The 18574-nt window shown below is 44.4% G+C and overlaps 1 protein-coding gene across 1 annotated transcript in view; it reads left to right on the top strand.

The window, feature by feature from the left end:
* Positions 1 to 18574, top strand: part of MIGA1 (mitoguardin 1) — a 69535-nt gene that overhangs the window by 35132 nt on the left and 15829 nt on the right. The window contains exon 8 of the mRNA XM_029063651.2: positions 14062 to 14162. Within this exon, the coding sequence (XP_028919484.1) occupies positions 14062 to 14162 (101 nt within the window). The remainder of the gene's footprint in view (positions 1 to 14061; positions 14163 to 18574) is intronic.

Below are 18574 nucleotides of genomic sequence, written 5' to 3'. Positions count from 1 at the left end.
TGGTGAGGGCCAGAATAGCCTGCTTCTGGTTTTTACCATCCGTGCCAGGGGCATGGCGATAAAAGATGGACAGGGATGGAGGGCAGAAAGATAAAGCGTCGACTGAAATGGCAAGTTTCCCTGGCAGTTCCCGTTGAACTGCTAACAGTCCCTGGTGGCTGCCAACTCTGTGGGAAAGAGACGTAAATCATAAGGAAAATGCTGGTATATATTTGGTGAATATGCATTGGGTGTGGCAGCAGAGAGACCAAAGCATGTTAAGAGGTCCCGGAGGCCCCTAGAAGCAAGAGAGATTCTTTTGCTGTTGGAATATCTGTTATTCTTTACTTATACGACCAAAGACAGTAATATCCAAGCCATGGCATTACGTGCAGTCCCCCAAAAAGCCAAGTTAGGGCACCAGCAGAATCAGCAATCAAAATCAAGGTTCTCATTGAAAATTTGCATTTCCATGGGTTTTTTAATCCAGTTCAGATTGCGTAGAAACTGTCATTTGAATCAAGTATCGTTATTAGTCCAATATAAAAAAGTGCAGCTACAAAAATGATACGGTTGCTGCGATAGCAGATATAGTAGAAAGTTCTTAGAGGATCACTCACCAAACTTAAACCTACCGTCCAGGACCCTCAGGTTCTAACTGCAGCTTCAGACCTGGCAGCCCAACTCTGATTGGTTCCAACTTGGCTCAGTCCAGCTTTCTCTTATTTCTCCCAAAGGGAGTTGAATCTTTCCAGTCTCTTTTCCCTCACCACATTCCACCGCATTGCTGATATGCTGTTAGGCAGTGGTCCCTCCCGTGGGGTTTGTGGTTGTGGTCCCTAAATGGGAATCCTTGTCGTGGTGCCGAGTAGCCAGGGCCTGTAGATATAATAATATTGACATTGTTCCGGAAAACCTGGCTCCGGGATTAAATTTTTCTCTCTGGCCGGGTTTGTGGCTCATTTCACGTATGACGCCGTCCCACCCTCTCCGGCTCTCTCCCACTTCCCACAGCCACCCTCGCATCCTTCTGGGCCATCTCTCAGGAGAAGATCTCCCACCTGCTGCTTTCCAAATTGACTCCCTCCACCTGCAACTAAGATCCCATCCCTTCTCACCATCTAAAAATACTTGAAGACACTGGCTCCCATTCTTCTTCCCTCCCTGACCTCAATCTTTTTTTATGGTATTTGTTAAACACGCGTCCACGTTCCACTTGGGGCTCACAGTGTAAATCCCCATTTTACAGATGAGGTAACTGAGGCCCAGTGAAGTGACTTGCCCAAGGTCACACAGCAGATGAGTGGCAGAGCTGGGACTAAGACCTAGGTCCCTCTGACTTAATAATGTTGGTATTTGTTAAGCGCTTACTATGTGCCGAGCACTGTTCTGAGCGCTGGGGTAGACACAGGGGAATCAGGTTGTCCCACGTGGGGCTCACAGTCTTAATCCCCATTTTACAGATGAGGTAACTGAGGCACCGAGAAGTTAAGTGACTTGCCCAAAGTCACACAGCTGACAAGTGGTAGAGCCGAGGTTCGAACCCATGACCTCTGACTCCAAAGCCCGTGCTCTTTCCAGTGAGCCACGCTGCTGACTTCCAGGCCCATGCTCTATCCACTAGGCCATGCTCTGTGGAGCTCCCTACCCTCATCACTGACAGGCCTCAGCTCTCCCCATCTTCCAAACCTTGCTGAAATCACACCTCAAGGAGGTCTTTCCTGGTTCATCTCTATCCCCCAACTGCCACTTAAGCCCTTCTGCTCCACCTTCACTTATGTACTCATCGCCTTCCGAAGCACTGAAGTACGTTGTTATACTCTCCAAAGGGCAGCGATCTTTAATTTTTTTGCAGAAGAGCCAAACAGAATGAAATTTGGTGTGTATAGAGCCATTCATTGTATATCTTGTTGTATTGTATATATTGTATATATTGTATATATACAATTGTGTATATATATATATGTATATATACGTGTATATATATACATATATATATGTATATATATGTGTGTGTATATATACATATGTATATGTATATATATATATGTGTATATATATATTATATATATACTGTATAGATACAATTGTATCTATTGTATATATTGTATATATTGGAGAAGCAGCGTGGCTCAGTGGAAAGAGCACGGGCTTTGGAGTCAGGGCTCATGAGTTCGAATCCCAGCTCTGCCACTTGTCGGCTGTGTGACCGTGGGCGAGTCCCTTAACTTCTCTGTGCCTCAGTTCCCTCATCTGTAAAATGGGGATTAAGACTGTGAGCCCCACGTGGGACAACCTGATTCCCCTATGTCTACCCCAGCGCTTAGAACAGTGCTCGGCACATAGTAAGCGCTTAACAAATACCAACATTATTATTATTATTATATCTCCCCCCACCATATGACATCATGCAAGCACAGTGTAATGTCATTGTGCTAGTCAGTATGTGCTCAATAAATATGATTGGTTGAAAGAATGAATGAATGGCTTCGTAGAAACACTGGTGCTGCTAGCGAGGATGGGATAGGAAAGAGGAAGTGGGAACAGGGGAATGGAAAAGAGGAAGGGAAGGTGGGGGCATGGAGTCAAGAAGTCAACAACAGGCAACTCACTTGGGAATCTCTGCCAGCAAGGGCCAGTGAGCCCTGACTCCCTGAGAACCACAGAGCCAAATAGAATGAAATTTGCTGTGTGTAGAGCCATCCACTGTATATCTCCCTCCTACATATGACATCATGAAAACACAGTATGATGTCATTGTGCTAGTCAGGAAGCGCTCAATAAATATGATTGAATGAATCAATGAATGAGTGGCTTCATAGAAACACTGGTGCTGCTAGCAAGGTTAGGATAGGAAAGAGAAGGTGAAGTGGGGAGCAGGGGAATAGAAAAGAGGAAGAGAAGGTGGGGGCATGGAGTCAGGAAGTCAACAACAGGCAACTCACTTGGGAACCTCTGCCAGGAAGGGCCAGTGAACCCTAATTCCCAGAGAACCACGGACCTGGTCCTCTGCCTTGGAGGGCTTGGTAGTCAGGAGGACCTGGGTTTTAGTCCCAGCTATCCCACTTGTCAGCTGTGTGAACTTGGGCAAGTCACCACTTCTCTGTGCCTCACTGACTTCATCTGTAAAATGAGGTAGGAGGCTGTGAGCCCCATGTGGGGCATGGACTGTGTTCAACACGATTGCTTTGTATCTACTCCAGTGCTTCGAACGGTGCCTGACACATAGTTAACACTTCAATACGATTTTTAAAAAAAGTTCCCAGGAGCTTGGAGAGGCCCAGCGTTCTTAGGGCTCTGACTCCTACCACTCTAGGGAATTAAGAACAACAATAATGTTTGTTAAGCTCTAACTCTGTGCCAAGCACTGAACTAAGCACTGGACTAGAGACAAGATAATCAAGTTAGCTACAGTCTCTGTTCCCCTTGGGGCTTAGAGTTTAAGTAGGATGCAGAACAGAGAAGCAGCGTGGCTTAGTGGGAAGAGCCTGGATTTGGGAGTCAGAGGTCATGAGTTCGAATCCCAGCTCTGCCACTTGTCAGCTGTGTGACTGTGGGCAAGTCACTTAACTTCTCTGTGCCTCAGTTACCTCATCTGTAAAATGGGGATTAACTGTGAACCTCACGTGGGACAACCTGATGACCCTGTATCTCCCCCAGCGCTTAGAACAGTGCTCTGCACATAGTAAGCGCTTAACAAATACCAACATTATTATTATTAACGAGTACTTATTCATTCATTTAATCATATTTATTGAGCACATACTATGTGCAAAGCACTGTACTAAGCGTCTTGGGAGAGTACAGTATAACAAACAGGCACATTTAATCCCCATTTTACAGATGAGGAAAGTGAGGCACAGAGAATTTAGATGACTTACTCCTGATCACACAACAGGCAAGAGCCAGAAATAGAACCTAGGTCTTTTGACTCCCAGGCCTGTGCTCTTTCCACAGGCCACGCTGCTTCTTTGATTCTCGTCCTGATTCCCCCAATGGAAGGAGTTTCCACGGCTTATGTCGGCCGCGGGGAGTAGAGTCCCCACACCCCCAGGATGCTTCTACGTTTGGCCGCTTTTCATCCAGTTCCTGCACCTGCCCCCTTACTTCCCCATTCTTCCCCAGCTCCACAAAGCTGCTGAGTTGGGAGAGGAGGTAGACAGAGGGTCACCGGCATTCTGGCGCCTGCCCTGCCCAGCCCAGGGGGATTTCCTTAGGAAAATCCTCTGCCCACATTAATGCCAGCAGGAGAAGCTGTGTGTGGAAGGAGGAGGCAGGGGGGATTTTGTAGGATCGGTGTTTGTCCTACCTTACATACAAGGGGAAGAACTGGGACGAGAGAAAGAAAAGGAAAGTGAGGAGAGAGGAGACAGAGAGCGACCACTGAACTCACATCTAGTTGATTTCTTCTTCCTCTACCTCCTCTCACTGCTGCTTTACTCAACTGCTCCTAGACCTGTTTTACCTGGAGGCCCACAGCGGCTGAATCAGTAATACTTATTGAGTGCTTATTCTGTGCAGAGCACTGTACTAATCATATGGGAGAGTACAGTAGAATTGGTAGACCTGGTCTCCACCTTCCAGGAGCACACACTCCCATTGGCCCCTACGCACAAGTGGGGTGGACAGTCTCCTTTTCTCCCTGGCTTGGTAGGTTTGGGTCGGCGCTGCTGCGGATGGGTGGGTGATGCTCACGGGGAGCTGGTGGGAGGACAAGAAGAGCTGAAGTTCACCTTGCTGTCTGGTGAGATATGGAGCCACTCACTTGTTTCCCCCCAGCCTTCAGTACCAAGTCCTTTCCTGACTCAAAGGGGCTGGACAACACAGCTACTCCTGCCCAGTTTCCTGTGTAATGTTTCGCTCTGGAGGCTAAGATAATGGCGTCCCCGTCACTATGTTAAGTCTGTGCAAGGCCCCTTCTGGTAGCGAGCCCTTTTTTGATGTCAAGGAAAGCCTTATGTGGCTCATGAGTCATAGGTGGTGGTTCTTCCTCCTTCTTCCTTCTTGCATTCATTCAGTAGTATTTATTGAGCATTTACTGCGTGTGGAGCACTGTACTAAGCGCTTGGAAAGTACAGTTCAGCAACAAGTAGAGACAATCCCTGCCCAACAACAGGCTCAAAGTCTTCTTCCTTCTTCCTCTTCTTCCTTCTCCTTCCTCTTCTTCCTTGTTAAGTGCTTACCATGTGACTTAGTGCAAAGAGCCTGGGCTTGAGAGTCAGAAGACATGGGTTCTAATCTCAGCTCTGCCACTTGTCTGCTGTGTGACCTTGGGCAAGCCATTTAATTTATCTGTGCCTCAGTTACCTCATCTGTAAAATGGGAAGTAAGACTGTGAGCCCCACGTGGGACAACCTGATTACGCTGTTTCTACCCCAGCACATAGAACGGTGCTTGGCACATAGTAAGCGCTTAACAAATACCATCATTATTGTTATGTAATAATTAACAATGGTAGTTCTTAAGCACTTACTATGTGCCAGGCACTGTACAAAGCACTGGGGTGGATAAAAGTGCTTAACAAATACCATCATTATCACTAGCAGATCGAGTTGGACACAGTCCCTATCCCACGTGAGGCTCACAGTCTCAATCCATATTTTACAGATGAGGTAACTGAGGCATGGGGAAGTGAAGTGACTTGCCCAAGATCCCACAGCAAACAAGTGGCAGAAACGGGATTAGAACCCATGACTTTCTGATGTACTAAGCGCTGCAGTAGATACAAGATAAGCTTTGACACAGTCCTTGTCCCACATGGAGTTCGTAGTGTAAGTAGTGGGGGGAGTAGGTATTTCATCCCCATTTTACATGGTTCCCTGCCCTAGTTCAGTTGTTTCTCTCCTAGCTGTTGTTTATTTTAGTGTTTCTCTCCCCCTCCAGATTGCAAGATCCACAAGGGCAGGGATCACATCTACTAGCGCTGTTGTTTTCTCCCAAGCGCTTAGTACAGTGTTCTATGCCCAGTAGGCATTCAAGAAATGTGATTGATTGGTAAATATGACCGGTGAACCTTTCCCTTATTTTAGCAGAGTCATTACCCCTATTCTCACAATTGATAGTGATCTAAAAAAGGAGACAATCTAAAAATAGATTGTGGTTCAGCCTTCCAGGGGGTTTGTCATCTGGGTAGTCCGTTTTGTAAGGTAAAACCACCGCTCACCCTGATACCCTGACTCTTCCATCTACATTCTCCTCTTCCCACACTAAGCCATAATATTTTTAATGAAAAATTTCAAGGTGAAACCATTTTGAATAATGAATTTATATGCCTCTTTTCACTTAATATTGATTACACAAGAGGACAGGCACTTGTGTAAAATAACTCTGGGGAACACAGCAGTTTCCCAGTGGCTCTCCTGATTCAACGGGATTCTACAACTTTAGCTTGTTCCGTAATCAGCAGGAGTTTCTAGCCATTTGTTATTAAACTAGGGAAAGAAGAACAAGGCCTCAAATTGTACTTAAGCTGCTACAAATTATTTGGGGAGCGCTCCCTGACATTGCCGTCAGATGACACAGAAACATTTGGCAGGGCTTCCTATTTTGCTGCTCTTACAAAATCCACTTGACTTTTTTTTTTTCCCCTTTTAAGTGGCATCCCTGGAATCTCAACTAGACTCTGCTAAGGCTAAAATAGACATGATCTCTTCTTCTGTGACAGGAAAGGAAATAGAATGTGCCTAAAGGAGACTGAAGTGAGACACTGTGGTGCTGAAAACCTACTTAGATTGACCTGGAAAAACAAATTCAGTGTATAACATGGGTCTACTCCCCATCTCTTTCAGATCTCCAACTGAAGAAAAAACAAATTATGAATTTTGAGCTTTGAGATAAGCCAGAAGTCTAAATAGTCAAAAACCCAGTCAAGATTTTGACTTTGGGTGTAAGAATGCTGGTATAAAAATAGAGATGGAAGGTTTCGCTATGTCTTCCGGGATTAAGATCGTTTACCCGAAGGCATAAATAAATGTTTTACAAGCCTAGGTAATTGGCAGTGATGAACCAGAAAACAGTTTTCCCTGATTTCCTTTAAGGGAACCCAACACACACACACACACACACACACAAAATACCATCTAAAGGCGGCAAAGAAAAAAATGAGTTGTCTTGCTTAGATGACTAAATTAATTTATGGTGCATTGCCTGCTTTCACGTCAGCCAGCATCATGGAAAACTTCCTTTAGGAACTCAGAAGGCTCATGTCAGACAGCAGTTCATTTGGGGGCTAAAAGCAATTTGTGGTGTTTATAGTTTTCAGTTCCAACTAAGATTGGGCTGACAAGAGTGAAGTTCATGAGGCTTGGAAAGCAATCCTAAGATACGTTTTGTTTTGAACCCAGGCAACAACTAATATGCTACTCATTTCGGGGTGGCCTGTTCAGTCATTCATTCATTCAGTAGTCTTTATTGAGCGCTTACCACATGGAGAGCACTGTACTAAGCGCTGGGGAGAGTACAAGGCAGCCGTAAGCCGTCACATTCCCTGCCCACAACAAGCTTACAGTCTAGAGGGTAAAAGTCTACATTCTACAGGCATAAGGCGTGGATAAGGCATGGGCCTGGGAGCCAGAGGACCTGGGTTCTAATCCCGGCTCTGTCACTTGCCTGCTATGTGATATTGGGCATGTCACTTCCCTTCTCTGTGCCTCAGTTTGCTTAACTGCAAAATGGGAATTCAATACCTGTTCTCCCTCCTACATAGACTGTGCGCTTCATGTGGGACAGGGACTGTACCTGACCTGATTAACTTGTATCTACCCTAGCTCTTAGAACAGTGCTCAACATGTAGTAAGTGCTAAATAAATACTATAAATGTCCCCCCTCAAAAAAAAATTGATCTGGGGTGATTGAGCCTGAGGTGTACTCTAAACCTTCTGAGAGACAGTTTTGAAATTTGAGTTGATGTGGCATAACCAGTAGCTCTCCTCCCTCAGATTCTTCTATTGGAGCAGCCTGGCCTAGTGGATTGAGCACAGGCCTAGCAGTCAGAAGGCTCTGGGTTCTAATCCCAGCTCCGCCACTTGTCTGCTGTGTGACCTTGGGAAAATCACTTCACTTCTCTGGGCCTCAGTTACCTCATCTGTAAAATAGGGATTAAGACTGTGAGCTCCATTATGGCTATAATAATAATAATAATAATAATGGTATTTGCTAAGTGTTTACCGTGTGCTAAGCACTGTCCTAAGGGCTGGATATGAACTGTGTCCAACCTGATTAGGTTGTGTCCACCCCCAATGCTAAATACAGTGCCTGGCACATAGTGCTTAACAAATACTATAAAAAAAATTTCTGAAGGGTAGTTCATTGAATGTGCAATGGAACATTTCACTTTATTCTAGATTGTGAATATTTTTGTGCATGATATCCGTGTGGAGTGTAACTTTCTTGTGAGCAGGGAAATTTCTTGTGTTTCTATCGTACTTCCCAAGTGCTTAGTAAAAATAATTATGATGTGTGTTAAGCACTGTTCTAAGCACTAGGGTAGATACAAGTTAATCAGGTAGGACACAGTCCCCATCCCATGTGGGACTCACTGTCTAAGCAGGAGTATCTCTAACTACTTTTCTAACTGCTCCTTCTCAGTTTCTTTTGCCGGCTTCTCCTCTGTCTCACACAGTGGGTGTCCCTAAAGCTCAGTTTCGGGTCCCTTTCTATTCTCCATCTACCCCCACTCCGTTGGAGAACTCACTGGCATCTATGGCTTCGGCTGCCATCTCTATGCAGGTGATTCCCAAATCTAACTCTCCAGTCCCAACCTCTCTCTTCTGCAATCTCACATTTCCTCCTGCCTTCGGGACATCTCTACCTGGATGTTCTGCCGACTCTTCAAATTAAACACATCCAAATTTGAACTCTCCTTATCTTCCCACCCAAACCTTGTCCTCCCCTTGCCTTTTCCATCACTATAGTCAATACCACCATCCTCCCTGTCTCACAAGCCCATAACCTCGGTGTTGTCCTCCACTCATTTCTCTCATTCCATCCACATATTCAATCCGTCTCCAAATCCTGTCAGTTCTACCCTCACAACATTGCTAAAATCCACCCTTTCCTCTTCATCCAAACTGCTACTGTAATGAATGTCACTTATCATATCCCGTCTCGACCAGTGCATCTGTCTCCTCGCTGTCCTCCCGTTACTCCTGTCTCTTCCTACTCCAGTCCATACATCACTTTACTGCACAGATCATTTTTCAAAAAAATGTTCAGTCCATGTCTCCCTACTCCTCCAGAACCTCCAATGGCTGCGGAAACTCCTTACCATTGGCTTTAAAGCACTCAACCAGCTCACCCTATTCTACCTCCCCGTCACTGATCTCTTATCATGGCCCAGCTTGTGCATTCAGCTCTTCTAGCGCCAGTTTACTCACTGTGCCCCAAACTCATTTATCTTGCTTCCAACCCCTTTTCCACATCCTCCCCTTAGCCTGGAACTCCCTCCCACTCTGTACATGCCAGACCACCACTCTCCCCACCTTCAAAGCTTTATTAAGGTCACATCTCCTCCAAGAGGCCTTCCCTGATTAAGCCCACTTTTCCCCAGTTCGCTCTCCCTTCTGAGTCGTCTGTGCACTTGGATCTATGACCTTTGGACATTTGATATTCGCCTTACCCCCAACTCTATAACACTTATGTACATATCTTTAAATTTTATGGTATAAATTACTTATTTGTTTATATTGATGTCTGTCTCCCCCTCTAGACTATAAGCTCATTATGGGTAGGGGATGTGTCCTCTAATTCTGTTGTATTGTACCCTCCCAAGCACTTAGAGCATATTAAGTGCTCAATAAATATGATTGATTAAGGGAGAACAAGAATTAAACCCCCATTTTACAGATGAGGAAATTGGGGCATAGAGCAGTTAAGTGACTCACTCATGGTCACTCAGCAGGCATGTGGCAAAGCTGGAATCAGAAATCAGATCCTCTGACTCCTGGGCTCATGCTCTTTCCATTAGACCGTGCTGCTTCTGATGGGATTAAAACTGCCATTAAAATAGGCTTGCAGTATATCCAAATTGCTTCCATCCAAACACAGCAGCAGTGAAAACTAGAAAGAAGAAGTAATGGCTTTAATTTCACTGTTCAGACTGCATGATGTTATTATTATTATTATTCAGTTTCTATGACTAAACGCTGTTCCATCTCATAACCCTATAATTTATCCCAGAATGCCAGTTCTATACTGGGTTCACCGTCTATCTTTCTCATTATACAGATGAATGAGGAAACTGATGCCCAGAGAGGTTGTGACTTGCCCAAGATTACACAGTAGGCTAAAAGAAGAGCTAGATCTTGAGTCAGGGTCTCTTGACTCAATCAATCAGTGGTATCTTTTGAGCACTTATTTTGTGCCGAGGAGTAATCCGTGTCCACAAGGAGCTAACAGTGTAGAGGGGGGAAACAGTCTAGAGGGTGGAAACAAACTAGAGGAGCTAACAATCTAGTTGGGGGGGTAATTAAAATGAATTACAGGTGGGGAAGCAGCAAAAGATCCAGATATATGCATGAATGCTGTGGGGCTGGAATAAGATATCAAAATGCTCAGCGAGTAGGGATCCAAGTGCATAGGAACAAAGAAGGGTGAGAGAAAGGATAGGGAGATGGACTTTAGTCAGGGAAGACTTCCTGGAGGAGATGTGATAGTAGGATTTTGAAGATGGGCAGAGGGATAGACTATCAGATATGAAGCAGGAGGGAGTTTCAGCCCTTAAGGAGGATGCGAGCAAATCCTCTGCTCCTCCTTCTAGGCAATATGAGGACTGGATAGATGCTTTCAGAGTAAGATTTTTTTTTCAATTAGCTCATATTGTGCACTTTAGTGCAATGATCAGGTGATCACTTTGATCCTGAACAATGATCACTTTGATCACGGATCAGGTGTTTCATTTTGAGGCCATGCAAAATTCACCTGAATGTAAAGGTTTAACTTGGAAACTGGACTGCTAAACAACCAAAAGTTTCATAAGCATGCATCTTGTGTGTTTATTTACTGATTTACAGAAAATTCTATCCTAAGTGAAACAAGTTCTTGTATTATACTATAAGAGACCTCTAAGGAGGGATTTCAAGTGTACTAAAAATGCAGAGTTTCAGTGAGTCGCTCTGTTCAAGAACCACCTATATCCACAATGAAAGTGCCGAAAGTACAAGTTTAATGGTACCAGAGAACATATGTGATGTTTGTAAAGTTAAATGCTGGGAAAATTGGAAATATGGATGAATGAAAGCCTTAAATAATGTATGGGTTTTCTTTAAAGATGGAAAAGTTTCCTCAAACTAAAAACAAACCCACCCCAAAAAACCCAAATCCATTGGGGTTTCCCCATGCTGGTTCATACCCTGCCGACTATGTTGTGCTTCTCTTTGTTTCTGAGGAGCAGTGTGGCTTAGTGGAAAGAGCACGGGTTTGGGAGTCAGGAGTCATGGGTTCTAATCCCGACTCTGCCACTTATCAGCTGTGTGACTTTGAGCAAGTCACGTAACTTCTCTGTGCCTCAGTTACCTCATCTGTAAAATGGGGATTAATAATAATGTTGGTATTTGTTAAGCGCTTACTATGTGCAGAGCACTGTTCTAAGCGCTGGGGTAGATACAGGGTCCCCCTCCAATCTGGCTTCCGTCCCCTCCACTCTACCGAGACTGCTCTCTCTAAGGTCACCCATGACCTCCTCCTTGCCAAATCCAATGGCTCCTACTCCATTCTGATCCTCCTTGACCTCTCTGCTGCCTTTGACACTGTCGACCATCCCCTCCTCCTCCATACCTTATCTCACCTTGGCTTCACGGACTCTGTCCTCTCCTGGTTCTCCTCTTACCTCTCTGGCCGGTCATTCTCGGTCTCCTTCGCTGGAGCCTCCTCCCCCTCCCATCCTTTAACTGTTGGAGTTCCTCAAGGGTCAGTTCTTGGCCCTCTTCTGTTCTCCATTTACACTCACTCCCTTGGTGAACTCATTCGCTCTCACGGCTTCGACTACCATCTCTACGCAGATGACACGCAGATCTACATCTCCGCCCCTGTCCTCTCCCCCTCCCTTCAGGCTCGCATCTCCTCCCGCCTCCGGGACGTCTCCACCTGGATGTCGGCCCGCCACCTAAAACTCAACATGAGCAAGACTGAGCTCTTCATCTTCCCTCCCAAACCCGGTCCTCTCCCAGACTTCTCTATCACTGTGGATGGCACGACCATCCTTCCCGTCTCTCAGGCCCGCGATCTCGGTGTCATCCTTGACTCGTCTCTCTCGTTCACCCCACACATCCTATCCGTTACCGAGACCTGCCGGTTTCACCTCTACAATATCGCCAAGATCCGCCCTTTCCTGTCCACCCAAACGGCTACCTTACTGTTATGGGCTCTCGTTATATCCCGGCTAGACTACTGTGTCAGCCTTCTCTCTGACCTCCCTTCCTCCTCTCTCGCCCCGCTCCAGTCTATTCTTCACTCCGCTGCCCGGCTCATCTTCCTGCAGAAACGATCTGGGCCTGTCACTCCCCTTCTTAAACAACTCCAGTGGTTGCCTATCAACCTCCGCTCCAAACAAAAACTCCTCACTCTAGGCTTCAAGGCTCTCCATCACCTTGCCCCTTCCTACCTCTCCTCCCTTCTCTCTTTCTACCACCCACCCCGCATGCTCCGCTCCTCTGCCGCCCACCTCCTCACCATCCCTCGGTCTCGCCTATCCCGCCGTCGACCCCTGGGTCACGTCCTCCCGCGGTCCTGGAACGCCCTCCCTCCTCACCTCCGCCAAACTGATTCTCTTTCCCTCTTCAAAACCCTACTTAAAACTCACCTCCTCCAAGAGGCCTTCCCAGACTGAGCTCCTCTTCTCCCTCTACTCCCTCTGCCATCCCCCCTTTACCTCTCCACAGCTTAACCCTCTTTTTCCCCTTTTCCCTCTGCTCCTCCACCTCTCCCTTCCCATCCCCACAGCACTGTACTCGTCCGCTCAACTGTATATATTTTCGTTACCCTATTTATTTTGTTAATGAATTGTACATCGCCTTGATTCTATTTAGTTGCCATTGTTTTTTGAGATGTTCTTCCCCTTGACTCTATTTATTGCCATCGTTCTTGTCTGTCCGTCTCCCCCGATCAGACTGTAAGCCCGTCAAACGGCAGGGACTGTCTCTATCTGTTGCCGACTTGTTCATCCCAAGCGCTTAGTACAGTGCTGTGCACATAGTAAGCGCTCAATAAATACTATTGAATGAATGAATGAATGAATACAGGGTCATCAGGTTGTCCCACGTGAGGCTCACAGTCTTAATCCCCATTTTACAGGTGAGGTAATTGAGGCACAGAGAAGTGAAGTGACTTGCCCACAGTCACACAGCTGACAAGTGGCAGAGCTGGGATTCAAACCCATGATCTCTGACTCCCAAGCCCATGCTCTTTCCACTGAGCCACGCTGCTTCTCTAAGACTGTGAGCCCCACATGGGACAAGCTGATGACCTTGTATCTACCCCTGCGCTTAGAAGAGTGCTTGGCACATAGTCAGCGCTTAAAAATACCTTCATTATTATTATTAACTTTTTTTAATAATCATAACTAAAGTGATCATTTTTGTCTTTGAAGCTATAGGGATTTTTAATGTATAACTGGTTCTTTTTTTAGCTTGGAAGGGCATGTTTATGTTGAATTTCAATTATGTTCTTGTTAAAATTAAAAAAGACAGTGAAATGCTGGTAGCCTAATAGAGCACAGAACTTGGAGTCAAGAAACCTGGGTTCTAATCCTGGCCCCACCTGGCCTGTGGTGACCTTGGCCAAGTCTCTAGACTTCTCTGTGCCTCAGTTTCTTTGTCCATAAAATTCCAGTACAGCACTAGCCTATCACAAAGTCAATCGTGGGTGGGTCTGTACTTATTCTCCCTTCACCTTAGACTGTGAGACTCTGCGGTGACTATGTCCAGTCTGATTAACCTTTATCTATCCCCATGTTTAGCATAATGTGTGGCACGTAGTAAATGCTGCCAATACCAAAGTTGTTGAAGACTCTTGTACAGTCAGCATAGGTGAATATTGAGATTGAAGAAAACATCATAATCATTAAGTTCTCTTTTCCACACTCTTAAGATAAAGACACGGATATAACCGTCAAGGGGAATACTGATGATTTTCTCCCACGAGACACACTGAGCGTCGCATCAACGGATTCCTTTGTTTCAACAGCTGAGGTAAGAAAGATTTTATTCTTAACCAAAAAATGAATTACTCTTTTCAACTTGAAAGTCCGGTTTGTGAATAATAGGCAGCCCTTGTCAACTGAATTAGAATCATGTCTCCACTGTTCTAGTTTTGTACAAAATTATCTTTTCTCAATTTGGGAAAATTCCCACATACTTTGAAAAAGATTTTCCATAATTCCCAGTTTATGACTTGAATACTAAACTGGTTAAGGTGTTTTGTCCTTTCCCCTTATGCAGTGTCCTACTTCATGGACCATGAGGCATTATGGGTTAAATCTAGAGGATTGCATTTGGAATGGGACAAATTTTGGATTCCTTCCCTCTGAGTCGCCATTAGTGGCTGGTCCTTGTTCAGCGGGTGCAAGTCTCCAAACAAGTGTTTTTTTTAATGATGCCACCTTCTCCTACTTGACTAGAAAGTAACACCAGTTTCACTACCTGGGTGGGGTTTAGGGTGGGGGAAGGAAAAGCAGCTCAAAGTTTTGGTTCAGAAGAAGAGCGAGACAAAGGCTAAAATAGGATCTGTAGATATCTGTTGGTTTCCTTATCCCTACTCCTCATGGATATTAGTTGGTATAGCCTTACCACCTGCTTTGACTCTTCTGAAATGTAGAGAAAGCATGTCCCTTCTTTATGGAAATCAGTTGTAATACAGTTATTATCTTCAGTCAATCAGTGGTATCGAGTGCTTACTGTGTGCAGATCACTGTACTAGACACTTGGGAAAGTACAGTGTAATGGTAGACATGAACCCTGTTCACAAGGTGCTCCCAAACAACTCCTGTTTTGTTTTTATGGGATGCAAGTAATGTGTAATTCAGCATACCCCTTTATTTTTCTCTTTAACAATACAATCAGATTTCATTAATTGTGCGGGGTATTGTGAATTTGTGGTTGGCAATCAATAAGAGTAATTGGAAATAATAAGTTGTGTTCTCACACCAATGGAAAATCATGCAGTAATGAAAATGTATAGAAATATCTTCTTTGTGGAACTATAGTTGTCTGGCGGTTAAAGAACTGGTTTCATTCAGAGAAACAGATTTTTGCAGACTAGCGTTTTGAGTGATGTTGTTCAGAGAAATTGGCTTTGTGATAGGCTAGTGCTGTACTGGAAGACTAATGTTATGAGCAACTCTGGAGAAAATGGGGTTTCTGCAGAGCTAAATGCAAGCGAAGCACTGCGCTGTGAATCATGGGTGGGTGCGCATGGAAGGTTCTATATAAAAGCAAATTGGTGATTAAGTAAACCCATGTTGGATGAGGTCTAACCTACTGATCCAAGTTTTTACTGTGTCTTTCTTTGCCAATTCATTGTCACATTCCTTTGGAGGATTAGGTTGAAAAAGAGCAACATCCTTTTAGAAAGCTCCAACTATCTTAGAGGAGACTTTGTTTCAAGATTACATTATGGTTCAAAACACCCTGCCTACTCTTTGGGAAGCATCTGATCAACCATGGCCATCTATAATCTGTCTTCTGCCGTAAAACTCATTTTTGAAGTGAGCCAGAACTAAGGGGAGCACGCATCATAAGAATGTGGCTCCACTTGTTTTATTCTTTATCCCCCTGCCCCCAAAAGCTCTTTGTCCCTATTCTCATTTAGAGCCAAAGTGAAATGGATTGCCTTCATCAGCTGTCACCCCTGCCTTTCCACCATCTCTCTTTTGACCCACTGCAATCAGGTTTTCCACCTGTAGCACTACTAAGACGGCACTTTGTAAAGTCAGCGATGATCTCCTTTTAAACCAAGTCCGAAGAGCTCCACTACTGTAATCCTCCTCGGCCTCTCCTTGAAGTTTGGCACTGTGATATCACAGCACAAAATGTTAATGTCAGGAACATAAAGAGTACAGTTGCACACACATTTATGAAACTGTTGGAAGAACTCGATAAACTGACAGAACCAGAGTTGTTAATCTGGGAAGGTTGAGGGAGATGAGGGGCAAAGTGAAATGGGGAGAGGCTTCTCCTCCTTGTAACACTATCAGGCTCCTCTTCTCCTGGCCCAGTACTAGCCTGGTTCTCCAACCTCTCGGACCACTTCTTCTCAGTTTTGTTTGCTCATTCCCTTTCTGTGTCTTATCTCCTAACTTTGGGGTGTCCTGCACGACTCAGTTTTGGGACCCCTACTTTTTGTTCTCTGCGCTCACTTTCTGGGGAGCTCCTGGCTTCAGCTTCAGCCACCAGCATCTCTATGTGGATGACATAGCGATATTTATTAAATGTCTCATAACTGCCAAACACTACACTGAGGTAGATACAGATAATCAGATCAGACACACAGTCCCTTCCCGCAGTCTAGGAGTTGAGGAAAGCAGGTATCGTATCCCCATTTTAAAGATGAGGAAACTGAGGCTGAGAGAGGTAAAGTGACTTGCTTGGAGTAACACTGCAGGCCTGTAGCAGAGCTGGGACTATTAGAACCTGGATCCCTGGATCCCTAGCCTGTGCTCTCTAGCCTTGGCTTCTCATCTGACCTCCAAGCCTCCATCCCCACCTGAATGTTCTACTGGTACCTCAAACTCAACATGTCCAAAATGGAACTACTCCTCTTCTCTCTTCCACCCATTTTCATTCCTCCTAATTTTCCCATCTCTTTTAATACAATTATCTTCCCTGTTCCAAAAGCCCACAACCATAGGTCATTCTCAGCTCCTTGTTTTCTTTCAACTCTCACTTTCAGTCTCAATCAATTCATCATATTTATTGAGCACTCACTGTGTGCAGAGCACTGTATTTCGTGCTTATCTCCTGTTGAATCCTACCAGATTTCCCTAAGTCGTTTCTTAAATCCTCTCCTTTCTTTCCGCTCTGGTCCAGAGCTGATCATATCGTAGCTATTTTATCACTTTCTTCATTGGTGTCCCTCTCTCCACTCTCTCTCGCCTCAAATCTATACTAGAAACTGCTGCGTGGTTCATTTTCCTGAGGCGTTACTTGGCACTCATCTCTCCACTCCTCAAAAACCTCCATTGGCTTCCCATTTTCCTCCTCATCAAGGAAAAACTCAGCTTCAAGGTGCTCCAGCAACTCTCATTCCACATATCTGCTGTCCTCACTACGTAATCCCAAGCTCTCTCTCTTCCTTCCTTCTAAGCAGCCTTCAAACTCTACCTTGCTTTATGACTCCCCTGCCTCCATCGCCTCACACATGCTGTTCTACTATGTAATTCCCACCCTTCCCAAATTCGGCAGAAACAGCCCTCCCAATACTCAAAGCCTCTTGTAATCCCCAGTACGCCAACAAACCGTCTCCAGTTAATTCCCAACACCCAAATAGTATCAGCCCGCCAGCCTTAAGTATTTATTTTACCCAAACTCAAAATTTCTTTTTCTCTTTATTTGTACATTGAACTTATTATGCTGGCTCTTTCTGTAAATATTTTTTTTATTTGTCTCTCCCATTAGAACGTATGCTGTCTGTGGGCAGGGAGCATGTCATTCCCTTCTGTTTTCCAAGAACTTGGTACAGTGGCTTGCATCCAGCTCAGCCAACACTCTTCAGCGCTTAGTACAGTCCTGGGCATATAGTTAGCACTTAACAAATACCATAATTATTATTATTACTATTAAAATCCTACTCGAAGCTGAATAAAGAGGATGTATTTCTTTTTTAAATGAACTAAACATTGAAGAATATTTTCAGTAAACATGTTTTTTGTTTTGTTTTACTAAGAAAAGTTGTAGCTAAAACAGATGAATTCCAAATTTTCTCTATCCCCCAAACATTGTTTCACAGGCTCAGACTCCTTTTCAGAGTCCCGTTTAACCAAATCATTTCAACCAAACCACAGCAATTAAGGAAGGCAGATCAGTAAATCCTAAACTTGGGTTTGTTCACAGAGCATTCACAGGAGTTTTCTGGAGTCTTTTAAAGTAGCCTGATTTTTCTGGGTTTTGGTGTTTCATAATTTCTAGATCCATTTTCCCCTGTTAGTAGGCATTCATAAGTCTTATTGTTGCAATTGGTAATTAATGTCTGTAAGGCAAGTAGCTTTTTCACTGTTTTCACATTGCCTGGCCTGGGGAAGGGGCCGGAGAAGCTTATAATTCCTTAAGGAAAACGTCATTGGGCTATAAAATTTGTAAACTTTAAAAGGAATATTCTGATGTAACTTTGCATACCATGATATTTTTATTGAAGAACAATTCCTGCCTGATAAAAAAGCAGCAATTTGGACCAGTGCCATCATCTGATTCATTTTATTTTTGACTTGAATTGAATGTACCTATTCAAGAAAACAAATGCAATGTGTAGCATTTTGATATTTAAGCTTTTTGTTCATTAGAATCCAAACAGGTTGTTTGGTGAACTGTTAGATAATAAGACTGACTGAATGTTTAGGAATAATTTTGGAAACTTTAAAAACAAAAAACAAGGGAGAAGTTTGGAACTA

The sequence above is a fragment of the Ornithorhynchus anatinus genome, chromosome 4 (genome assembly GCF_004115215.2).
Source record: "Ornithorhynchus anatinus isolate Pmale09 chromosome 4, mOrnAna1.pri.v4, whole genome shotgun sequence".
NCBI classification, from domain to species: domain Eukaryota; kingdom Metazoa; phylum Chordata; class Mammalia; order Monotremata; family Ornithorhynchidae; genus Ornithorhynchus; species Ornithorhynchus anatinus.
The sequence above is the reverse complement of the archived record's forward strand: the minus strand, read 5'-3'. Positions and strand labels throughout refer to the sequence as shown.